General features: G+C 46.7%; 1 protein-coding gene across 1 annotated transcript in view; it reads left to right on the forward strand.

Moving 5' to 3' along the window:
• The first annotated feature begins 4,419 nt into the window (after positions 1-4,419).
• LOC126456389 (uncharacterized) overlaps positions 4,420-26,820 on the forward strand; it is a 40,204-nt gene continuing 17,803 nt past the window's right edge. Inside the window, exons 1-3 of the mRNA XM_050092142.1 lie at positions 4,420-4,569; positions 4,638-4,930; positions 18,946-19,306. Coding sequence (XP_049948099.1) covers positions 4,420-4,569; positions 4,638-4,930; positions 18,946-19,306 — 804 coding nt within the window. The remainder of the gene's footprint in view (positions 4,570-4,637; positions 4,931-18,945; positions 19,307-26,820) is intronic.

Below are 26,820 nucleotides of genomic sequence, written 5' to 3' on the forward strand. Positions count from 1 at the left end.
GTATCAACTTTTGGCGATATAAAGCGTTCCTTCCGCCATCCTTACATCTCGGTCCCGTGTTCTCCCATTCGTGGAAACAACTAAGTTTCTAGGGCTCACATTGGACAGGAAACTCTGTTGGTCTCCGCATGTCTCTTATTTGGCGGCCCGTTGTACACGTTCCCTTAATGTCCTTAGAGTCTCAGTGGTTCATCTTGGGGAGCGGATCGCACTGTCCTGCTTCGCTTGTATCGGTCCATAGTCCGATCGAAGCTGGATTATGGGAGCTTCGTCTACTCATCTGCTCGGCCATCCACCATCGGGGGTTGCGTCTTGCGACCGGAGCCTTCTACACTAGTCCTGTCGAGTCTTTATGCTGAAGCTGCCGAATTACCATTGACCTACCGGCGCGACGTACTGCCGGCTGTTGTCTATGCCCGACCACCCCTCTTACCAGTCCTTCGTCGCCGATTCTCTCGGCCGTCAGTAGGGGTTGTATGTGTCTGCCCTGCTGCCCCCCGGAGTCCGCTTCCGTCGCCTGCTTCGACAATTGGATTTTGCCCTCCCTACCACCTTCAGAGAGGGTGAGAGCCCGACACCACCTTGGCTCCAGGCTCCGGTTCATATTTATCTCGACCTCAGCTCACTCCCGAAGGAGGGTACTCTGGCTGCAGTGTATTGCTCACGGTTTGTCGAACTTCGTGCTCGACTTGCCGGTCACACCTTTATTTACACCGATGGCTCCAAAACTGACGATGGTGTCGGCTGTGCGTTTGTCGTCGGGGCCGCCACCTTTAAATACCGGCTCCTCGACCAATGTTCGAGCTTTACGGCCGAGCTTTTTGCTCTCCATCAGGCTGTTCAGTATGCCTGCCGCCACCGCCATTCATCGTATGTATTCTGCTCTGACTCACTCAGTGCTCTTCAGAGCCTTGGAGCTCCCTATCCAGTCCATCCCTTGATTCAACGGATACAGCAGTCCCTCCATTCTTTCGCTGATAATGGTTCTCCTGTCAGCTTTCTGTGGGTTCCCAGACATGTAGGAGTGCCTGGGAATGAGTCTGCGGATGCTGCAGCCAAGGCTGCAGTCCTCCTGCCTCGGCCAGTCTCCCATTGTGTCCCGTCATCTGACGTTCGTGGGGATGTTGGTAAGAGGCTTGTGTCGTTGTGGTGGGATGCTTGGTCATCCCTCCAAGGAAACAAGCTCCGGGCAATAAAACCGCTCCCAACTGCTTGGACAACCTCCTCCCGACCATCTCGGCGAGAGGAGGTCCTTCTGACCAGGTTGTGGATTGGGCATTGCCGGTTTAGCCACCGCTACCTGCTCTCCGGTGACCCAGCCCCGCAGTGCCCTTGTGGTCAGGCATTAACAGTGCGCCATGTTTTATTGTCGTGTCCCCGCTTTAGTCAGTCTCGTGTTGTCCTGTCACTGCCATCTACTTTACCGGATATTTTAGCTGATGACGCTCGAGCAGCTGCTCGTGTTCTGCGTTTTATAACTTTGACTGGCTTGTCCGAAGACATCTAACAATTTTACTTATTTTATCTGCATCTTTGTCAAGCCTTTCTGGTGTCTCCCCCCCCCCCCACCCCTTGAGTTTTACTAGATTCCATGTGCTCTAATAACTGTGACTGGGCGCTAATGACCTCAGTAGTTGAGCGCCCTTAAACCGCACCAAAAATAAAAAAACATTCTTCATACTGCTGGCGCTGCTGTCCACCTATTCATAGGGCCCCTTAATCGTCGATCTGTACTGTGGTGGACCAAGGATATAGCAGTCACTGTCCAGGAAGGCCAACAGACGCTGCAGCGATGTAAACGACACCCTTCATGGACCAACCACGTTGCTTTTAAGTATATGTTAAGGCCAGTTACCTTATTGAGCACAGTAAAAAGGAATGCTAGGAGCACTGTTTCTTTCTCCCCAGAAAGAAACAGTGCAGTGAATACCGCTTCATTGCAGGTTTGGTCCAAGCTCCATAGCCTTCTGGGCCGCTAGCGGCAGTCAACTTGCAAAGGTCTTCGCCCCCAAGGTGCTCTGTGCACTGATCCATTAGGCCTTGCAGCACACCTCGCAACACACTTTGCAATGCCATTGGCGTACTCTTCCTATCCTGCAACTTTCCTCCAGCAGAAATGCAGAGTTGAAAAATCCCACCTCTGTATCAACCCACACCACGCTGAATGCTACAATGAACCCTTCAATGAATGGGACTTTTTGCAGGCTCTCACCTCTTCACTATTAGCCTGACGAATGTACATTGTAAACTGCTCGAGAGGATGGTTAGTTTCAGATTATGTTGGGCACTCGAATTTCGGGGCCTTTTGCTTCTGTATTAGTGTGGCTTGCAGGAAGAACGATCTCTAACTGATCTGTAACTCAGAGTGAAAACAGAAATCTGACAAGTTTTTACTAACCACCGGCACCTTGTTGCGATCTTTGACCTACGTAAGGCATATGACATGGCTTAGCGCCATCACATTTCAGTTACCGTCAATGACTGGGGCTTTCGTGGCCCCTATCAGATTTTTATCCCCGAGTTTTTATCTCGCCAGCCCTTGTGAGTTCGAGTTGGCACTTCACTCAGTGCCCCTTAGATTCAGGAGAACGGTACCCCACATGGTTCTGTGTTGTCACACTCTTCCTCATAGCGATCAATGGGCCTGTGGTTACTCCAGCGTTGTACTTCGGCGATTTTTATATCTAGTGCAGCTACCACTTGGTTGAATCTGCTGAGAGCCAGCTCCAAGGCACCATCCAACACGCCTCTGCGTGGCCCATCTCCCATAGCTTACAGTTTTCTCTCTCCAAAACGCGGGTTATGCATTTTTGTCATCGACCCACGGTACAATCTGATCCAGAACTTTAAATGACCAGATTTTGTAGCAGTCTCTCGTTTCTTGGGCCTCATTTTTTTCTAAAAAGCTGATGCGGCTGCCTCACATTTGCCACCTGAAAACTATGTGCATGCAGAAGCTTAATGCTCTCCACCTCCTGGCCCACATATCTCAGGGTGCAGACTGTACCACTCTTCATCTTAACCATCCTGTAGTCTCGTCCAGACTAGATTGTGGTAAGGTTTAAGGCTCAGCAGCTCCTTTCACTTAGCAAATACTTGATCCTGTTCACCATTGCAGGGGCGTCTGTCTATTAGTGCCCCCTCTTGATAAACGATGCAGCCAGCTACTGGTTCCTTACACAATCGCCATTCGCCAATTCCCTGACCATCTTGTGTACCCTGTCCTCTCTGCAAATGAGGGATGTCTACCTCCTGATAAACACCTACAGGTTGGGATTGCTGGTTGGACTGCATTCCCTTCCCTCTGTTGGGATCTCCACTCACTGGAATGCGCCCTGTGTATTTACTACCCCCCCCCCCCCTCGGTCAGTGCCTAGACAACAGATTAGGCTTGACCTTTTCCAGGGTCCTAAGATCTCTGCCGCCCCTATGGTTTTCCGGCGTCTTGTCTGTCCCATCCTTGCAGGGTTCCACCATGTTAAACACTGATAGTTGTAAGGCTACAGATTTGTCGGAATACAATTTCACCGCTTTCATGTCTCCTGGTTTAGAGCACCATTTATTGCCGGAATCATGTAATGTGTTCACAACAGAGCTCATAGCCGTTAACAGGGCCCTCCATTTTGTTACGCAGCCTCCCTCCAGTTTTTAGTATGCACCAACTCACTTAATAGCCTGCAGGCTATAGACCAAAGCTAATGTTGTCACCCTGACAGAATTAGAATGTCACCGGTAAACCTCAAGCTTTTCATTTTCTGTTCCTGAAATTACTTCTCCAAATTTATATTTGGCTTCCTTCATAGCTTTCTCAATATACATATGGAATAACATCGGGTGTAGGATATAGCCCTCTCTCTCACGTTTCTGAACCACTGCTTCCCTTTCACTTACCTCGACTCTAACAGCCGTCTGGTTTCTGCCTAAGTTAAATATAACATTCCACACGATTTGTTTTACCCCTGCTATCTTCAGACTTTGAGTCTGTATTTGAATCGACATTGCCATTGTTAACATAAATCCATGTTTCTGGTTTTTCTGCTAAAGTGACTAAGGGCCGTCTAATCTTGCTTACAGTGAAAAGCTAGCGACCTGTGCAAGCACTCGGACAGATGACACAGAGGACGGGATGCTTGGTATACTAACACAATTTTTCTTCTGCAGGCAGCCTCCAACATGAGTGTAATTTCACTATTGTCCAAAGAAGAATGCCACAAGATCGTAAAGAGGTACTTGCCGATAGACAGCTTCGAACTGAAATCTTTCGCACTGTCTCCACTGTGTACCCAAATCACAGGTTTCATGGGCGATCACATGAAGTTGCATGTAACGTTGTCACTAGGGGACAAAGATGCCACAGCCATCAAATTGCAGTTCTTCGTGAAGTCGTTGCCTCTCAACGTCTACAGAAGGAGTTTCACGATGTCCACTCTGGCCTACCAGAAGGAGGTGCTGTTCTACGGCGACTTCCTGCGGAAAGTGAAGAAACACCTGCGCTGCGCGGCGCAAGAGGCGGCTTCTACGTGCCTGGCCACCGTCCCGCGATGCTACTACCTGCGGCTGGACTTGCTCGTGCTGGAGGACCTGTCGTTGATTGGTTTCCGCATGCCGGACCCCCTGGTGCCGCTGAGCCTCCCCAGGCCGAGTGCGTGCTGAAGGCGCTGGCGCGGCTCCACGCCGCCTCGCTCGTGTTCGAGGAGCGCGAGGGCCGGCGGCTGGCCGACGCCTACCCGCTGCTGCTGGAGGAGACTCTGTTCCGGAAAGAGCCGAGGTTTCCCCCGTACGTCGCGCAGGTCTCCTGCGTCCGCATGGCGCACGTTCTGCTGGATCTCGTCCCTCGCTTCGGGCGCGGCACGCCTCACAATGAGCAGTTACGCAGTCACCTCGAGCCCGTTATGCAAGAAATTTATAAATTCCTCAAGCCAAGTGATAAGTAAGTTCTCCTGAGGAAGATGTCAGCATAAATCCTTCAAACAGCATATTTGTGAGTTTTTACTACTGGCCATTAAAATCGCTACACCACGAAGACGACGTGCTGCAGATGCGAAATTTAACCGACAGGAAGATGATGCTGTGATATGCAAATGATTAGCTTTTCAGAGCATTCACACAGGGTTGGCGCTGTTGGCGACACCTACAACGTGCTGACATGAGGAAAGTTTCCAACCTATTTCTCATACACAAACAGCAGTTGACTGGTGTTGCCCGGTGAAACGTTGTGTTGTTGTGATGCCTCGTGGAACGAGGAGAAATACGTACCATCACGTTTCCGACTTTGATAAAGGTCGGATTGTAGCCTATCGCGATTGCGGTTTATCGTATCGCGACATTGCTGCTCGCGTTGGTCGAGATCCAATGACTTAGCAGAGTACGGAATCGGTAGGTTCATGGGGGTAATACGCAACGCCGTGCTGGATCCCAACGGCCTCGTATCCTAGCAGTCGAGATGACCGGCATCTTCTCCGCATGGCTGTAACGGATCGTGCACGAGCGCCTGCGATGGTGTATTCAACGACGAACCTGGGTGCACGAATAGCAAAACGTAATTTTTTTTCGGATGAATCCAGGTTCTATTTACAGCATCATGATGGTCGCATCCGTGTTTGGTGACATCGCGGTGAACACACATTGGAAGCGTGTATTCATCGCCATACTGGCGTATCCCCCGGCGTGATGGTATGGGGTGCCATTGGTTACACGTCTGTCACCTCTTGTTCGCATTGACGGCACTTAGAACAGTGGACGTTACATTTCAGATGTGTTACGACCCGTGGCTCTACCCTTCATTCGATCCCTGAGAAACCCTACATCTCACAAGGGAACCTCCCCATCGCACCCCCCTCAGATTTAGTTATAAGTTGGCGCAGTGGATAGGCCTTGAAAAACTGAACACTAATCAATCGAGAAAACAGGAAGAAGTTGTGTGGAACTATGAAAAAATAAGCAAAATATACAAACTGAGTAGTCCATGTGCAAGATAGGCAATATCAAGGACAATGTGAGCTCAGGAGCGCAGTGGTCCGGTGGTTAGCGTGAGCAGCTGCGAAACGAGAGGTCCTTGGTTCAAGTCTTCCCTCGAGTGAAAAGTTTTCTTTCTTTATTTTCGCAAAGTTATGATCTGTCCGTTCATTGACGTCTGTGTTCACTGTAATGAGTTCAGTGGCTGTGTTTTGCGACCGCACCGCAAAACAGTGCGATTAGTAGACGAAAGGACGTGCCTCTCCAATGGAAACCGAAAACATTTGATCGCGAGGTCATAGGCCAACCAATTCCTCCACAAGAAAACACGTTTGATATATTCTATACGACACTGCTGACGGCATGTGCGTCCCATGACAGGAATATGTTGTCAACCCACCTAACTTGTACACTTGGCGAATGGGTAAAAAGATTCTTCTACCTTGCCCGAGTTAGGTTTTCCTGTGGATGTGATAATCACTTCCAAAAAAGTGATGAAAACATGAGAGTTTGTCACATAAACTGAAAATAAAAAATTAAACTTTTCACTTGAGGAGTACTTGAACCAAGGACCTCTCGTTCCACAGCTGCTCACGCTAACCACGGGACCACTGCGCTCCTGAGCTCACATTGTCCTTGATGTTGCCTATCTTGCGCATGGACTACTCAGTTTGTATATTTTGCTTATTTTTTCATAGTTCCACACAACTACTTCCTGTTTTCTCGATTGATTAGTGTTCAGTTTTTCAAGGCCTATCCACTGTGCCAACTTATAACTAAATCTGAGGGGGGTGCGATGGGGAGGTTCCCTTGTCAGCAGGATAATGCACGACCGCGTGTTGCAGGTCGTGTACGGGCCTTTCTGGATACAGAAAAGTTAGACTGCTGCTCTGGCCAGCACATTCTCCAGATCTCCCACCAATTGAAAATGTCTGGTGAATGGTGGCCGAGCAACTGGCTCGTCACAATACGCCAGTCACTACTCTTGATGAACTGTGGTATCGTTTTGAAGCTGCATGGGCAGCTGTACCTGTACACGCCATCCAAGTTCTGTTTGACTCAATGCCCAGGCGTATCATGGCCGTTATTACGGCCAGAGTTGGTTGTTCTGGGTACTGATATCTCAGGATCTATGCACCCAAATTGCGTGAAAATGTAATCACATGTCATTTCTAGTATATTTGTCTAATGAATACCCGTTTATCATCTGCATTTCTTCTTGGTGTAGCAATTTTAATGGTCATTACTGTAGTTAACTTACTTTGGAAGTTTCGTTTTGCCTTAGATAACGTTAACTGGAATATTGGCAGTTGTCGTTGGCATTGCTGCTACGTACACTGCAACTGTACCACTGTTATTCAATAAGCAAGTTGCCCATCACTCAAGAAATAGTCCAAGCATTTTAAAGATGGGAGGGCTTATGATCGAAGTATGAAGTGGCTATCATATTGTAAACATCCACACCTCTAGCTGTATTCATTTGTTTAGTAGCGTTTATAAATTAAGGTAATCGGATATCATTTATTGAGAGGATGGACTACTTCGTCACAATTACTTGTAAACCCTTATTGTTCAGATTTCGGTAAGCATGCTTAACATTTTCATATCTGTGAATGTCATACCATGTGAAATTACAGGGAGAGGAAATTAATTATGAAGCGGATGGACTGTAACAGGAAAACGGTATTAAAACACATCTCCATAAAAGGTTCTTACACCAGTTGTCCAAGTACTCTTCCTGTAAATTAGCAGGTATGTGAGGGATGAGACGAAAGGTACATCGGCAAGTTAACGTTGAAACCATAATATACATAGTAATTCACCGAATGCTCGTGTGCCATACCGCGCGGTAGTGTTTACTTCATTGCAGCCAGGGCACCGCTAGACAGCAGGTGGTGGCCGCTACCGGCCGAAAAGTTGACAACTGGCACCGAAAGGTGTAGCTAGTATATTCCAGTACGTGTTACTTCATTATTCATGTATTTTAACTACATCCTGATTCTTGATACGTGTCGATAACAGGTACTTACACGAATCTTTCGCAATTACTGTAAAATAGTTACTAAAATAGAAACTACGAATTACGTTCACTTGCCCAAGTGCGGTTGTTAGAAGCTGCTTTCGTGTTTGGTAAAGTTTCTGCAGACTGTTGGCCAATAATTTGCTGTGTGACAATACTTTTTAATTTATAAAAATCTACAGGCATAACGGTAAAATTAGTAAAATTACGAAAATTATTTTAAAAAAATATTCAGAAGTAAAGTTAGGAGTTGTGGGCTTCCACTGCGTTACGTGGACAGCAATCTACACTGCGGATGACAACCTAAGTAATCTCCGCGTGTGCAAATAATAAAATAGTGATAGTGGGTAACATAATTAACGTAGTAACAGTTACACAATGTTACTGCCTGTACCAGTCACGATCTGTGCCTACGTTGTACTCCAGAGGTGTGCTAATTAAGAAATAATCACCACGATGATATTAGTGGAAGGACTAAAGTCATTTAACACGTTACACCAATCTAAAAACAAAAACTCCAGCCGCAATTCCTGCTATCATTTGTTGCTACAGAAGAAAACGCGTAAAACGCCCATTATCCTGAAAGGCTTACAAATGACTTTAAATCAGTAGCAGTACGAACATATAACTGAACTGCCAGCATGTAGAGATCAGATTGCATGAGGCTGTTGTTGTCGGTTAAACAGCTCCTGCCACCAAATTTAATATTGAAACCAGTATCAGTAATGAAGATTTAAAAGCGTTCTTGGCCAAGAAATTATTTCTTTCTGCAGTAATCATTGTAGGTCGTCCCCTCTTAACTCAAGATCAGTAAACTAATGGATACCATTTCGTATGGGAGAGGTAAATAACCCACACTCAGGTAACCGAGGAAAGGTTAAGAGCTTTGGTTCTATCAAAATTACCCGTCCGTCTTAAGATTCTAACATAGCTTGCTTTCCATTGCAAATTCCATGAATCGTAGGAGGCACATCGTTTGTATGCAATAATTATGATTAGCAATTCTTGTAGTTCATCACTGTTTATTGGTAAATTTCAAACATGAGTCGGCCCTCACACTCTCTTTACTGCCGTTTTATTCCTAAATTCACGGATGGTTGAACTGGTCATAAGTTTCCAAATAAAGCTTATACTTTACTCTTGGAGCAGGGACAGGGTCGTTTTGTTTGGGACCTCTCTTCGTCTTCTCTGTCTGGGACGCAATTACCGCTCCCCCATGAAAAGACCGCCCCCCCCCTTTTCCAGTTCTTAGATTCCGTCTCACTTTTTGCCATTTACTGTGTTTTGACTTCATTATTTTGTAACTTGAATCCCCTGACTGGATCCGTCCACTTTCAGCGGACCCTCTTTCTTCTGTGACTAACTTCGGAACTGCGGGACTGACGACCTCGCCGTTTGGTCCCATAAACCCTCACAATCAACTAATCATTACTGCCGTTTCGAAATTTCCCCCATGAGAATTACAGGGTTCCACCTAAATTTTAACCCTCCACAGGGGGCTCACCAGTCTTTGGTGGGTTTGTACTTGCCTACCACGGGGCCCAAGTCTTTGCAGCATTTTTACCCTTCGATGCTGCATGTCTATCCTCATGATATTCTTTTTCCCCCTCACTTTGATAACATGTCAGGGGTGTTATTGGGAATGTTCTGTATTCTGTCGCTGGCGTAAGAACAGTCTCAACTTTGTTCCATTTTCCTTACTTCGTTTCCCTTCTCCTCTCGTTCCTCCGCTTCGGCGTCTAAGGTTCCTCATTGTCTTCTTCCTCCTGTGCTCTCCTGAAGGCCGGTCCACGCGTGTGACGCGTAGCAGGTGACTGGATAAGGCGTAATTCCCTGCCCCGGGTCGACAGGTAGGGTTCGCATGTACCCCCTGGTATAGGCCAGGCACAGGGAGAGGTGATGGCCTAAGCTGTAACCTTCCCAAATTGGCGATTGGTCCCTGTCAGGTGTTCAGGTGGTGTGACCTGAGGTGTGAACAATCACCTAAGGCAGGTGTGTCCCCTTGTACAGGGGCCCCCAGTTGGAAGGAGTGCAGCATCGGAGACCTTGGCAATGATGGGATTTCCTCGCAATGAGTTAAGTACTCCCACCCAACGCTACAAAACGTAAACGTAATGAGGCTAATGGTCGAAAGACCTTTCCCACTGAGCCATGGTTCCTCATGGTCTCACATACCGAAGATGGTCAGTCCTTCAGTACGGTAAACCTGTTTATTATTCAGAAATGTGTTGATGCAATTGCTGGCCCAGTGAAACCCTGCTCTCGTCTACAGAATGGCACTTTGCTTTAGGAGACCACTTCTGATTCTCAAGCACAACTGCTTGCTGCCTCACTTCTCTACAGCTAAACCGTTCGTGTCGAGGCCCATAGAACTCTGAATTCTTCCCATGGTGTAATTTACACCAGGCTGCTCGACGGTCTGACTGAGGCTGAAATCCAATCGGGGCATCATTGCTGTCCATCTTCTAATGGAAGAAAGATAGATTCCTCCTTAGTGCCCACCTGTACTCTTTCTCACCTTTGATAGTGGTTCTTCTGTCAAAGATTAAAGCAGGGTGTGAAATTATCACAGTCCAGCCATACATTCCGAACCTGATGCGCTGCTACCAGTATCATAGTTTCAACCACACTAGAACGTCTTGTCGACACCCAGCCAAATGTCACCTGTGGTAGGGATGCGCCTGAGGGCGATTGTACACCACCTTCTCCTTGCTGCATCAACTGCAAAGGCAGCCATGCTGCCTCCTCTCGGGATTGTCCCATGTATCTTGATGAGGGGCTGTTGAAGAGATCTGGGTAAAGGAAAAAGTGCCTTACCCAGTCACTCGCAAGTTACTGGCTAGTCGCAAACCCTGCGTTCTCCCATCTGGTACCTAAAGTTCTGTTCTTGTTGCCCCCTGGCTCCATGAAGAACATGGCGATGCAGACGTGCGACCTCCAAATCAGCACTGAGGTTCTGAAATCGCCCAGTGTCAAGGTACCCCCGTCCAGCTGTGCAACAAGCCATCAAACTCTCGACTCAAGGGGCGAAGCCACCAGCTACACAACTGGTAGTCCGGAAAGGACAGGAGTAGTACTCATGTGAAGACTTCCCCGTTTCCCCGGTCAAAAAACACCAGTCTTCCTCTAACTGGAAAGGCTCGAAGTAGTCTACCAAAGGCAAACGGTCTTCTTCGCCAACTCGGAGGTCCTCTTCCATGGTGTCGCCACCTGATACCTTAGCCCAGCTGGCCTCTGTCGCCAGTGCGCACCAACTACATTTTTTTCAGCGTTGGACTCCACACACCAACTGCACAAGCAAGCCGATGCTTCTTTGGACCCCATGGAGCAGGATCCTCCTGCTTCTCTGCCCTGCAGTAGCGACTCTTTCCCCAGCTATCACTTACGTAGCTGCCAAGGTGACACCCCTACATCTCTTCCTCATTATGACTCTCCTCCAATGGAACGTTCGCGGCCTTCGATCCCACAAAGAGGATTTACAGCTGCTCTTAGCATTGCAGCGTCCCCTTGTACTCTGCCTTCAGAAAACGAAATCGCGCCCTCATGACCGCTTTGAGCTTCGGCATTTCTCTCGAATTCAATTTGACCTTCCCCCTGAGGTTGGCATTCCGTCTCGTGGGGGCATCATGCTGCTCATACGGGATGACATTCATAGTCAGCCCATCTCCCTGACTACCAATCTTAAAGCTGTTGCAGTTCGCCTTTTCCTTCCCCACCTGACTTCTTCCTCTCTGTACCATTTACGTCCCTCCGTCATTTTCTGCCACAAGGGCAAACATTCTTCAGCTTATGGGGTAGCTCTCACCCCCATTTTTGCTACTCATTGACTTTAATGCAAATCATCCCCTTTGGGGTTTTCCCAGGGCCTGTCAGAGAGGTACCCCCTTGGCTGACCTTCTTAACCAACTTAACCTCTTCTGCCTTAACACTGTTGCACCCACTTTCCTTTCCAACTCCACACACTCCTATTACCATTTGGACTTTCGCTTTGGCACTGCCTAGCTTGCCCGTAATCTTGAGTGGTCCATTCTTTCTGATAACTAATCGAGCGACCATTTCCCACGTGCTGTCCGTTTCCTGACTCCTACACCATCTTCCTGCACTCCCAAATGGCAGCTTACTAAGGCTGACCGACAGCTTTACTCCTCCCTGGTGACCTTCGAAGAACAAGATTACCCCAGTTGTGATGAACAGGAGGACTACCTCACCTTTATCCTCACTGCTGCAGAATGTCCCATTCCTCGCACTTCCTCTTTACCAAATCATGTCCCAGTCCCTTGGTGGACTGAGGTATGCCGCAACGCAATTCGCTCACAGAGACGTGCTCTCCATGTTTCTGAGTCATCCTACGATGGTGAACTCCATTCATTATAAACAGATGCGTGCAAAGTGTCGTCACGTTCGTCAGGATACCAAAAGAGCTAGCAGGATTTCATTCACTAGTTCTTCTAAAAGCTCCACCCCCTCTTCTGTCATGTGGGCCAACCTCCAACGGGTCTCTGGGACAAAGATCCATTCGCCAATTTCCGACCTGACAGTAGTTGACGTTGTCATCGTGGACCCTCTTGATATCTCCAATACCTTGGATCGCCATTTTGCGGCAGTTTCGAGCTCTTCCCACAATCACCCTGCCTTGCTCCATCGGAAACGAGCGGAGCCGGCTCACACGGTACCCTTCTCTTAGACTCGTGATTGCTACAATGCCGCCTTCCCTATGATGGGAGGCTAAATCATTCTCTCAGTTCATCCCGATCCTCTGCCCCAGGGAGAGACGCCGTCAACATTCAAATGTTGCAGCACTATTCTCTTGCGGGCAAGCACTTTCTGCTTAACACATACAACCGCATCTGGGCAGAGGGCACGTTTCCCAGACCCTGGCGTGAAGCCACAGTCATACTCGTACCTAAGCCCGGTAAGGACAAAAACCTTCCTTCTAGCTACCACCCCATCTCTTACCAGCTGCGTTTGCAAGGTGATGGAACATATGAATCATGCCTGGCTGGTATGTTGGCTCGAGTCTCGCAATTTACTGATGAATGTACAGTGTGGCTTTAGAGTGCGACGTTTTGCAATTGACCATCTTGTTACTTTGTCGACCCATGACATTAATGGTTTTCTGCGGAAATCCCACACATTGGCCGCGTTTCTCGATTTGGCGAAGGCCTAAGACACCACCTGGAGAACTCTTATCCTCCATACTGTTTACATGTGGGACTTCTGTGGCCGCCTGCCCTGTTTCCTTCAGGCATTTTTAAAACACTGCGTTTTCAAGGTGGGTGTGGGTTCTGCTTTGTCGGATACCTTCAACCAGGAAAACAGTGTGCCTCAGTGTTCCGTCCTGAGCGTCGTCCTCTTTGCTATCGCCATTAAGCGTACAGTGGCCTGTCTCCCGCTGGGAATCTCCAGCTCCCTTTTTGTTGACGATTTTGCGATCTATAGCAGTTCTCCATGGACCTGTCTCACTAAGCAGCGTCTTCAGCGATGCCTTGATCGTCTTTAGTCCTGGAGCATCGACATTATCCATCGCTTTTCTACTGACAATATCGTCTGTATGAATTTCTGGGGCGCAAATGGTTTCTACCACCATCTTTACATCTTGGGCCTGTTACCCCCTCCGATCGTTGAAACTACGAAATTCCTGGGCCCATTGCTCGATAGGAGACTCTCTTGGTCCTCCCATGTGTCTTACCTGGCAGCCCACTGTACGCAGTTCCTCAATGGTACTTCCTGGGTGCTGATCGAACCACCCTCCTCCGTTTGTACCAGTCCCTTGTCCGTTCGAAACTCGACTATGGTTGATTTGTTCATACGTCTGCATGTCAAAAAATGTTCAAATGTGTGTGAAATCTTATGAGACTTAACTGCTAAGGCTATCAGTCCCTAAGCTTACACACTACTCACCCTAAATTACACGCACACGCACACGCGGGAGGAGTCTAACCTCCGCCGGGATCAGCCGTACAGTCCATGACTGCAGCGCCATAGACCACTCGGCTAATCCCGCGCGGCGTCTGCATGTCCCTCCCTCTTACGTCGTCTCAACACTATCCACCATCGTGACCTCCATTTGGCCATGAGCGCCTTTTACCACTGTCCTACCGCCGTGACTTTCTCTTCAGCAGGTATGCAGGTATGCACGCCGTTTGTCTGCCATACGTGGTCACACATCTTACGCCACCTTCTTCAGTGGTTCCTTTGATTGCCAGTATGGGGCGCGTCTCTGTTCTCTGTTCCCTCCTGGAGTCCACTTTCGGCACTTGATACGGTGGCTCCACTTCACACTACATGCAACTTTTTTGGTAAGTGTGAACCCTTCACCACTTTGACTTCATGAAGCGGCCCGTGTTAACTTTGGCCTTCATTTGCTTCCTAAGGACACCATTCCAGCCTCGGTCTATCACCTTCAGTTTCACGACTTTCCCAAGTAATTTCGTGATAGTACCTTTGTATACACTGATGGCCTGCGGACTGACTGTGGGGTTGGATGTGCATTCGTCATTGGCACCAGTATCTTTAGATATCGGCTTCCGGCAAACTGCTCAGTATTTACAGCCGAGCTCTTCACCCTGTATCAGGCCACGGAGTACATCCGACGACATAGCCTTTTCAGTTGTCCTATGCTGAGACTCACTCAGTGCCCTTCAAAGTCTATGTGCGCTGTAGGCCATCCATTCCTTAGTGCATCTGGTCCAGGGAAACTGTCACTTGCTCACTCTTCGTGGAGCCAGTGTGATGCTTCTGTGGGTTCCTGATCATGCCGGTCTGCCAGGAAACGAGGCTGCTGACGCTGCTGCCAAGGCTGCAGTCCTCATACCTCAGCCAGCAAGGTCATATGTTCTCTCCAATGATCTGTGTTGCAGTCTGTCAGGAGGTAGGCCGGATGTGCGTGGTCGAGCGGTTCTAGGCGCTACAGTATGGAACCGCGCGACCGCTACGGTCGCAGGTTCGAATACTGCCTCGGGTTAGGTTTAAATCGTTCTAGGGGACTGATGACCTCAGAAGTTAAGTCCCATTAGTGCTCAGAGCGATTTGAACCATTTGTCAGGAGGTAGTGTCCATTTGGCATCGCCAATGGTCCTCCCTTCACGGGAATAAGCTCAGGATTAATAAGCCTCTCCCAGCGGCTTGGACGACATCCTCTCGGCCCTCCCGTCGGGAGGAGGTCATTTTATTCATCATTTGATAGGTGGCGCTACCCCACCACTTCTTACTCTTTGCACCCAGTTTTCAACCGTCCGTCACTTCCTGATGGAGTATCCATTTAAACTGTTTACGTTCCCGCTTAGGTTTGCCGTCTGATTTATTCGCCATTTTAGCATATGACGCACCGGCTGTCGACAGTTTTTTTTATCCGCCAAAGCATTATGGCTAAGGCCATTTCATTTCTAGTTCTGGACCTCCGTTTCATTTCGTGTCTTTCTTTCTTCTTCTTTTTTTTTTTCGCCATTTCTCCAAGTGCCCGTTTTTAGCTTTCTTGTATTGTCAGTAGGGACTGACGTATAGTCGTTTTTTACCATGTCTTCTGTAGTTCTGACTTCAGTGTGTATGACCTCAGTTGTTTTTTGCGCCCTAAAGCAAAACAAGACCAACCTTGGTATTAGACGTTCTGTTTTTCAGTACGCACACATGACTTCATTTTAAACCTTTGACCTACTTAAATCCGAATGCATTTTCATTAAAAATCTCTTCCCCAACATTCTTTGATTTGCGCTCTTCTTACCACAATTAGACATCTTACCTCCCATCAACTGTTCTCATTTTTTAATTCATTAGACTTGTGTATCTCTCTCTTTATTGATTCTGCCTACGTTCCTTGCAACGGGATTTATTAGCTCACCATACCAACCTCAACTGACTCTGAAAACGTAAGCTTGCTCGATTCTACTCACTTTGTCGGCACAGTCTCCAACGAATGTCTGCCTCCTAAAGGAACTGGACCTTGAGTGATGGGGATAGGCTTACAGTATGCAACAATAAGCATTATTCACACCGGATCGCCCGTAGCATCGCCATAAAGTGTGAGGTAGGGGTTCGGCATATGAGAGCTTATCTCCACTTCACATTAGTATCCTTCGACGTTTCTCAGTTCGGGAATTTTCACCGCCAACAAGACACGACTGATGACTTACACTTCATAACCGCCCTGTGATAAGTTGGCGATTTCTTACCGACCAATGACTTAACGTCACAAAAATAGTTTGTTGACATTGTCGACCAGGAGATAGGTGATCCGTTGGAAAATTTTTGTTACGAAATGAAAACACAGTACTTAAATCACTTTGTGACAGATAATCATTAGTGGTTCGGACGTTCATGTGGTGATCTCGGTTACAAAATTATGTAAATACTGACAGTGTCAGTTACTAAATTGTGACAGCATTACGCCTGCGTTTTTTGACCATCGGTCAATTACAGCGGCCATGAACGACATATAGTTGTTTTTAATTATGTCTTGCATGGATGTTGTCATTTTGAGAAAGATTTTAACAATGAGTGAATAGTAGCACCAACACTAATCAAGAATGTTTTACAATCTGAAGGTGGCTTACTTGTTACCCGAAACACATAATCAATGAAAAATAAGATTTCATTTGCCATCTTGACTTCATGGGTTTTCAGTCTCTGACGTGAGTCAATCCTAAAAATGTTTTTGCTTCTCGTGAACCTGTCAGAATCTGTGTACCCACAAATTAGTCATTGACTCCATTGACGTGCATGTTCCACCTATTCCAATGTTCCCTTAAAACTGATAAGTTCGTAGCATGTCGTTGTCATGAAGTTTCCTTGTCAAAGGTCCTGTGGCGTAACCCTCCATTTTGTACACAACTTCAGACCTGTCTTACCCTGAGACGTTGTTCCATGCAGTTACTGAAAACTCAGTTCGTGGCTCCCACCAGGGGGTTAAAATTCTTTCGCGCGTGGCGAACATCGACTTTGGGCTATTACAGCCCATTCTTCCTTCCTCGGCTGCATTTCCTTCACTGTGACACCCTCACTCCTTTCCAGCTGCTCCCTCCTTCCAATATGTCTGTGTTCTATGTCGACCTGCCTAACCATCTGGTTCTCTGTATTCCTTGCTGTTTTGTTCTTCTTGGCTGTTCTTTCATCTCTGTCGCTGCTTTTGGTCCCCGTGGCGTTTGACCTAAGTTTTCTTTCCTTAGTGTGAGCCATTTGGGAAAGAACTCCATCCCTAACATCTACGGCGTGGACTCCCCTGCCCCCTTCCTTCCCCAACTTAGCGCCCCCCCCCCTATGCCTCACTACCTCACCAGCATGTGTTGCCAGTCTGTGGTGGGGCTGTTATGTACCCATCTTGCTTAGCTCCTTGACAACACAGGCACCCACTACTGACAACTGAGCTGTTGCCTCCCCATATATACCAAGGAGTGGTTGCTTGTCTTCCTGGAGCATTGGAACTCCCGACAGTGGCTGCTGTGCCAGATAGCCCTCGCTGTGGCTGGGTAGTGCCCATGGAAAGAGCCCGTGATAGGAATGGGTGGCACCAGGGTCGTTGATGCTCTGCACATTAAGTGTATAAAGCTGCATAAATCTGGCGATTATCGAATGCCCATTCGTTGCTGGGAATGTGTAGTGTGTTTACGGCCATTAAGAGCCCTCAATTTTATTAAACACATCTCCGTTGACTGTGTTTTACTATGACAGGACAGTGGGCTGTCTCTAGGCTATTGACCAAGCTATGCTTGGCAACCTTTGGTCTCAACTATTCATGACATTCTCGTTGATCTTCGTCGTGCTGCGTGTTCAGTCGTCTTTTCCTGGGTCCCAAGTAATGAACTGGCTGACCATTTGACTACAGGAGCACGTAATCGCTCCCTGTTCGCTTTGCCGATCTCAGGTGCGGATTTGCTGGTGCAGACCAGATCCCTCGGAGAAGGAACATCTGATGAACTACTACCCCATCTAACAAACTCCGCTCAATCAATTGGGCCACCGCAGAATGGGGCTTTCCCTTCTGCTTCTCCCAGAAGGAATCGACAGACCTATGTCGTCTCTGCAGCGGTCATTCAATAAATACATATATATCCTTTTGACCCTTTGTGCTAAGTATGTACTTCCAGACTCATTGCATCGAATATTGGCGCACGATTCACAGGATACTGAACTGTTTCGCACTTTCCTCCGCGAAGGTGTTTTTTTGTTTTCAGTTAAAATGTTTTAAGCTATCTTATTTCCGGATCGCTGCCATGGTAAATGGGGATGTGGCGCCCTCCACTGTATGTTACGATTGGGGAACCCCTGGACTTATCTCCTCGACGACTTACCGCTCTTTTTTAATCACTTTTAGGTTAGATTTGCCTCCTTTCTGCCGAGCCAAATTTTCAGTTCTGGGAGTTGCATGTTTTTAAGTAGGGGCCGCTCATGACTGATGGATCAGGGGTGGGAAACTATAAACGGGACATTTCCTGTCACATGCAGAGCCCTGGGGACTTCGCTATTTCCTTCATCTTCCTTTTATTATTGACTGCACAAAAGATGTCTATTACACTTTTATCTTCCTCGTTTTTAGTGTTACGAATATCCCGACTAGACCACAAAAGTTTTCCGTGTACGTCTCTACCTCTGGATGTTCCACCTTCGGATCGAAGGACTGATGACCTCGTTACTTGTTCCCTTAACCTCTCCAGTCAACCAACTAACTTTGGACTTCATCAGTCACTGCCGAAAGTAAACTTCATACTTCTAGTGCTTCAGTTCCCAATCCAACTCACACGAAATCGTCTGATACCGAATATATTTCAAAACGTTGTTTTTCTATTGTTTTTCCTTTTCCAGACACGATTCAGTAAAACCACCTCCCAAAAGCCTTGCTTAAAGCGTATGTGTTCAATTGTGGTACTTTTTTTAATGAAGAATGAAGTTAACCACGTGGTTGAAATCTGTCCTGAAGCAAATACGTAATTGACATTAGTGTCTTTGTGCTCCACGCCACATTCTGGTTTGCTGTGCAGGTATCGCAATGTGCTGTGCCACAGAGACCTGTGGGTAAACAATATGCTGTTCGCGGAGGACGCCAAGGGCGAGCTGTCAGTAAGGCTGGTGGACTTCCAGACGGTGCACCTGGAGCCTCCAGCACATGACGTTATGATCTTCATGCACTTGGGCATGTTGCGCGATTTGCGGAGGGCGTACGGCCAGGGTCTGCTGGAGCTGTACCACCACACACTGGCCGACGTGCTGCGCCAGCACGACCTCGACATCGACTCCATTCTGCCGCTGCAAGTCTTCATGCAGTCATGCGTGGAAACACAGCCACTGGCCGTCATCTTCGCTGTCTACACCCTGCAAGCCACAACGCTGCCAATAAAAAAGGTACCAATTTAACAACAGATGCAGACTATATTACAAGACCAGTTTTTCGTAATTGTGTAACAAATTCTCACTGTGCAAATTTCGTCAGTTTTTTTTCGAACTTTTCTGTTTTAGCAGAATACCACATCTAGTTGTGATACTATTGCTGTCATTGGTTCTCAGAAAATGTATGTAAATACGAGCTAATACAGCTGCAACTGACGTCAGCATGTCTAGAAAAGGGTGGTGCTGCAAAGTAGTAAGCACAGACAGAGAAAACACACACCAAACCGTGTGTTGGTGTGTGTTGGTGTGTGTTGGTGTGTGTTGGTGTGTGTTGGTGTGTGTTGGTGTGTGTTGGTGTGTGTTGGTGTGTGTTGGTGTGTGTTGGTGTGTGTTGGTGTGTGTTGGTGTGTGTTGGTGTGTGTTGGTGTGTGTTGGTGTGTGTTGGTGTGTGTTGGTGTGTGTTGGTGTGTGTTGGTGTGTGTTGGTGTGTGTTGGTGTGTGTTGGTGTGTGTTGGTGTGTGTTGGTGTGTGTTGGTGTGTGTTGGTGTGTGTTGGTGTGTGTTGGTGTGTGTTGGTGTGTGTTGGTGTGTGTTGGTGTGTGTTGGTGTGTGTTGGTGTGTGTTGGTGTGTGTTGGTGTGTGTTGGTGTGTGTTGGTGTGTGTTGGTGTGTGTTGGTGTGTGTTGGTGTGTGTTGGTGTGTGTTGGTGTGTGTTGGTGTGTGTTGGTGTGTGTTGGTGTGTGTTGGTGTGTGTTGGTGTGTGTTGGTGTGTGTTGGTGTGTGTTGGTGTGTGTTGGTGTGTGTTGGTGTGTGTTGGTGTGTGTTGGTGTGTGTTGGTGTGTGTTGGTGTGTGTTGGTGTGTGTTGGTGTGTGTTGGTGTGTGTTGGTGTGTGTTGGTGTGTGTTGGTGTGTGTTGGTGTGTGTTGGTGTGTGTTGGTGTGTGTTGGTGTGTGTTGGTGTGTGTTGGTGTGTGTTGGTGTGTGTTGGTGTGTGTTGGTGTGTGTTGGTGTGTGTTGGTGTGTGTTGGTGTGTGTTGGTGTGTGTTGGTGTGTGTTGGTGTGTGTTGGTGTGTGTTGGTGTGTGTTGGTGTGTGTTGGTGTGTGTTGGTGTGTGTTGGTGTGTGTTGGTGTGTGTTGGTGTGTGTTGGTGTGTGTTGGTGTGTGTTGGTGTGTGTTGGTGTGTGTTGGTGTGTGTTGGTGTGTGTTGGTGTGTGTTGGTGTGTGTTGGTGTTGCTAATTCACCAATCCAGACTCAATAACAGCGTATTCTAAATGTTTTTAAAGTTCCGTAATACCTATATCTAGCTCTGCAATGGGTGTTATTACAGACATCTCGTGACAAAAATCTGGATTATATGGTCACTGTTTCTTTTGTATCGTACTATTGCATTGCGGAGACACAGAAATAGATGTAACGTGTGCGGTTGTTGCCTTTGGCAAGTGTTCTTATTTTGCCATTTCTCTGTGGTTTATTCATTTAATTCAGCACTTACAGCTCGATGTGGAATGAGGTAAATACGTAAAACACAGTATCTTTTATTTTGGGAAACGGAAGTTTCCATTATGTCTAAAGCAAATGTTTACACGAATGGAGTACCCTCTTACGAACTTGTGCTTCTGTACACTTGACTCTGTTACCCTTCGAAGAGAGACAGTACACAAATGCAGATTATCACAGAGAATAGGCTCCATGAGTTCTACAACAAATGACCGTGTTTTAAAATAATTTTTGAGTCCTAGACCTTTATATTTGTTCGTTTGACCTGGGAGATCATTGCCGGGTAACTGCTTAGTACGACTTGGTCACCTCCACGCTGCTCTTTACTTCATTTCGTCTCATGAATGTCTTAAACCAGTGGTGATCAAACGCTTTTGCTCAAGAACCAATAATAACGTTGTAGAGCGGCACCTCGGGCCGCGTATTTACCGGCATTATTATTAATTGGTAACATACATAAATCACTATGCTGAGAGACCCCAGTAAGCTGTCTATTGTGAGGGCGGAGTAAGTTGGCCGCCGGCTCCCCATGCTCCCACCTTCAGCGACCTTGTAGTTGCTGACACTGTTACTGCTAGCGATCACTGTGTTGTCTATGCCAATGAATGAGCAACTAATTAATAACACGTTACTTAGATGTTACTGCATTAACCCATACGAGACACGATCACAAATGTTTACTAGATGCTTATTCACTGCTTTCCAGTACAACAGACATCATTTAATTTCGTATTCCTTGCTACACATACATACCATAGATGAATTCTTGAATAGCAATAAATAAATCTGTAGGCATAGTATATGCATTTCGTGCCATTTAAGAGAGTGGAGTAGATAACAAATTTTTTAAGTTTTAAAAAAGACACTTCATTCATGAGGGCGTTTCTTATGCATTTGAGACTTTCCACATCATAACGGTCACCATGACACTGATCAATGAAACACATAACTAATTAATTACCACGTTTGAAGGTAATCGCCTCTGAAATGCACTTTCGGGAATCTGTTACCTCTGTGTCAAAATGTGTACCACAGCAACTGATCAGGATGAGTCGTCCAAGCCCATGAGATGGCAGTACTGGAAGAACAGTAAAACATTCCTCCTCCCACATATTCTAGTCCCCAAAATGACCGCCCTACTTTCTCTGCTCCTGAGGTATGAGGCTGAAGTAAGTCACTTAATAAGCACCTTAAAATTACCGTCTCGGTATGATTTTGCTTGTTACTGACCAGAACAAAACACTCTTACGAAGCTATTGACATTAGTTAGTTGCTAGAGACACATTATCATAAAATATTTCTGAGAACCGTGGGCAGCACGAATACTTTATTCATGCTACAGTTCGACGACCAGTCTTACACCACTCTGTATAATAAATGCAGATAAAAATTGAGACCAAATGACGGTAAGAAACATTGAGCCGGAAAAAAGTGACAACCATATCTGAGAAAAGCGTCGCTATGTAGGCGTGTCGACAAAACAGCACACAGTCGTGGATGCGTGCGTGCAAGTCAATACTAGTGAAGTAAAGTTTGTGCAAGGGAAGAATTATTTTACAGAGACAGTGCAATTATTTGCCTGAGGATGTCAACTTAGTAGAAACTTCAGACCCAGATATTTTGAATATTCAATGTAGATAGTAGTGCTGGACACGTCTTAACTTACATTCTTTTTTCGTCAGTTATACCGGTTTTCAAATGGTTGCCTCTCTGAGTAAAAATTAACTGTCCGTGTCTTCTCAGTATATGAGGTACCCTTCCGAATTTGATTATACACGGTGGAGAAAAGTTGTGGCGAAATTTTAACCCTGGGTAGCTGATGCCAGTAACAACCAAAATTATTAATATTGTGCAGGTCGACAGTCCACAGTTTAACTATGGAAACTTGGTGCCACGCGCTCCGATTGGCCGCGGGATTGCCCTGTTGCCGAATGCTGTGGACAACGCATGATCGCGAACGCTTTCTCTGCCAGAGATCGCTATGTATCGAGAGACGCTCTATGGGTGCGCGCCAACCTTCCACTCTGGGGGCTCGGAGGCGAATCCGCCGCGGTCCCAACACATCCATTCTAGTTTCATAATAATTCGTACCGAGAACAAACCGGTCAACAACTGTTAGTTCGTGTACAGAAAGTATTTTACAAATTGTCTGCCCTGAAAAGGGCATTTTTTTGTAGCTAGGACATTGTTTATTTAAAGCAGGTGCTCTAACTGGAGACCCTTTGACCCGACACAAGCTTGGTAACGTCGAACGGTGTTCTGCCGAACCTTTTCAAATATTACTGCCATTGCCCTGATGTAATTGGCGGCATGTTGAATGCGATACATTAATTCCTCTTCGTTTCTAGGTGGTTCGCTTCCGGTTGGTTGCACTAGAACCTTGAAGAATCCCCACAGGAAAAAGTCTGGTGGTGTGAGATCTGCTGATCGCGAGGGCCATGTCCTTCGAGCGCCTCTGCCAATTACCCGGCTGTCATTTCAATATCCACGCACAGCGCGACTGTTCTGTGCGGATGCCCCATCTTGTAACCACACGAGTAGCCGTCGGTTCAGGGGAACATCTTCCAGCAGGGCGAGTAGTCTCCTCCATAAAGTAAAGGTAATTTGCCCCAGTTAGTCGAGGAGGTAGACGTACCGGCCCAATCAGAAGGCCACCCACAATGCCTGCCCAAATATTGAGCGAAAATAGTTCCTTGTCTGGGGACGTACGTGACGTGAGGATTTCCCGTTACCCAGTAACGAACGTTTCGAGTGCTGTAAAGGCCATCCCACGGAAGGTGCACCTGTCGATGAACAACACGACAGGGAAGTTGGGAGGTCGTGCAACACGTCGCAGAAACCCCCGGCAAAACCCTAGCCTATGTTCATAGTACGCCACAAGGTTTAGGTCTAAGACAGGGTGGAAACTAAATGGATGCTGGCCGTCATCCCTCAAAACCTCCCACACTAACAGATGAGTGACCCCCACGTCGTGTCCAACCGATAGAGTACTTTCCATAGGTGCTTCCTCGAAGCGCTCGAGATAAGTCTCTACAAACGCAAGTTCCTGTCGTGTTCGAGGTCTTCCTGCATCACCATTCTATTGCGCTAACGAGCCTGTTTCACCAAGTCGCCATTGAATTGCTCTAAATGTTTGCGGGTGTGGGTGGCGTCTTGCTGGGTACCGTTCCTCATGCAAGCGTCGAGCTTCATGCGCATTACCGTCGGCTAGTCCATAAACAAAAACCATATCTCGTTCTTCAAAGGAATACTGTGCCGCCATGCTTGCTTTATGACTAAATTGCGGATGATGTGTGTGTGTGTGTGTGTGTGTGTGTGTGTGTGTGTGTGTGTGTGTGTGTGTGTGTGCGCTCTGTAGCGAAACTTACGTGTGGATACCTCTGACGTGAGTAGAGATAAACAGCAATGCCTATTCGACACGTGTGCGTATTATGTTGGGGCAATGACGGGCCGAGGGATGTTTGTATGTGTGAACAGACAACCACAGCGCCGTCCGTCAACCGACGAACGGCAACAGGGCAATCCCACGGCCAATCGGAGCGCGTGGCGCCTAGTTTAGTTTTTAAAAAAATGGTTCAAATGGCTCTGAGCACTATGGGACTTAACATCTGTGGTCATCAGTCCCCTAGAACTTAGAACTACTGAAACCTAACCAACCTAAGGACATCACACACATCCATGCCCGAGGCAGGATTCGAACCTGCGACCGTAGCAGTCGCGCGGTTCCGGACTGAGCGCCTAGAACCGCTAGACCACCGCGGCCGGCTGTTTAGTTTTAAAATAGTGCGTTGTCGACCTACACAACATTAGCAATTTTGGTTCCTCTGGCATCAGCTATCCAGGGTTAAAATTTCGTGACAGTTTTTCTCTATACTGTTTAAATGAAATGCATCTCTCTTGTCTGCGGCCTTATTATTTTTATTTTTGTAGTGCAACTTAGTTTCACAAGCTAATAGATTTACCAAGATCGGCAATGTTCTACACAATTATAAAGTTAGCGAACTTTAGTACGAAACGCGTGTAATTTTTCCTCCTATGTACGTGATTATGTAGCTCTCAATTCGTTCGAGCAATCAGTCATTCATAATAGGAAACAGTCATAGCTCAGTCACTCAAAATGATTCAGAAATTTTACATGTTAGAATGAAATCAGGCGATGATTCTTCTTCTCTGGAGGCTCGTGCTTTGCGGCAATCTGCTAATCTGTAGAAATAAAATGCCTCGTAATTTTGGAGTGTTGTGTAATCAGTCGGGAAACCTCAGATCAAGCGGATATTTGGCTTTGATGAAGTTTCTACTTCCGAAGAAGTAATGGAGCTCTTGGATTATTAAACGCAGGTTCGTATCCAGTCTTTCGGAAGTTCCCTTCTGATTAACAACTACGCAATATATCGATGAATATTATTAATTCTCAGATGTCAAACACACACCTTCTATATGAAGGAGCAATATATATTTCCATTTTAATCGTACAGTTCGTATCAGTTACCTTCTGTCATATATCTCAATAATCAGATTACAGTTCTTCAAATAAAGCTCAGGCTAATCGGTACGAAGACAATCTCGGAAGCTTTTTCCTTCTAACAACCACCCGAGAGAGTACTACAAAGAATAATTATGCGCTCATGGCATAGCTATTGTATGAAACTACTTTGCGCATGGATTCTGCGAGTATGAAGATAGAAAATTAGTAAACGTCATTCAAGGGTAGAATTGTATCAGAATAATTCATCGAATATAAAGAGATATTACACGCGTTTTCGAGTTTCCACAACGAACCTACTCGAAATCTGGCAGATAATCCAGATATTTGGGTCGTATGTAACGGACACGAGCGGAAAGACACAATTAATATGCTCAATGCTCGATAACAATGGTGGCGTTACTGATGATAGCGCAACTAAAGCAAAGTTACTAAAGTTTTCCGAAATTACTTCACCAAAGAAGGCGAAGCAAATATTCCAGAATTAGCGTATTGTCTCAACTGTGAGACTAGATTCGTGATTTCGTGTCAGAAAGATCAGTTCTCAGTAACTGAAGGAAGGTTGTAGAGTAACACACAACCAATATTTGGCGTTCCCCAGGGTAGTGTTACAGGCCCTGTGCAGTTCCTAATCCACATAAACGATTTAAGAGACAATCTGGGTAGCCGACTTACACTGTATGTAGGAAACCCTGTGATTTACCGTCTTACAAAGTCATGAGATGATCAAAACGATTTGGGCAAGATACCTGTGTAGTAAAGAAAGTGGCAGTTAGCCGGCTGGAGTGGCCGAGCGGTTCTAGGCGCTTCAGTCTGCAACCGCGCGACCGCTACGGTCACAGGTTCAAATCCTGCCTCTGGCATGGATGTGTGTGTTGTCCTTAGGTTAGTTAGGTTTAAGTAGTTCTAAGTTCTAGGGGACTGATGACCTCAGATGTTAAGTCCCATAGCGCTCAGAGCCATTTGAACCGAAGTGGCAGTTAACTCTAAATAGTGAAAAGTGGGAAATCATCTACATGTGTAGCAAAAGTAATCCGCTAAATTTCGGTTACAGGATAAAACACACAAATGTAAATGCTGTAAATTCAACAAAATACTTAGATTACGTTTAACAATAACTTAAATTGGAACGATGACATAGATAATGTTGTGGGGAAAGCAGACCAAACACGGCTATTTATTGGCAGTGTATTTACAAATGCAACTAGTCTGCTAAAGCAGGGAGGGGCGCGTGAGCTGTCTGGCTGCACCTCGGCACGTGTATCACCATGTGGGCAACATACGCGCGCAGTCGCAGTTTCCTACTAACGAACAGGACTGAAGGCTGTCGGTAATATACGATCGACAGCTGACGCTTGAGCCTGTAGTCACGTCAGTGTTCCTTGCATTGTCGTAACTATTATAGTACGATAGTGCAAGGAATATTCACTACTCTGTAAAACACGTGCATAGTATTAGCGGAAGTGGAAGAACAATCGTCTGTTGCGCAAAATGGCCATAGAATGAAAAATTAACTTAAGTTAGCTTATAACAACTGCTTCACGGCAGAAA

The sequence above is a fragment of the Schistocerca serialis genome, chromosome 2, assembly GCF_023864345.2.
Source record: "Schistocerca serialis cubense isolate TAMUIC-IGC-003099 chromosome 2, iqSchSeri2.2, whole genome shotgun sequence".
NCBI classification, from domain to species: domain Eukaryota; kingdom Metazoa; phylum Arthropoda; class Insecta; order Orthoptera; family Acrididae; genus Schistocerca; species Schistocerca serialis.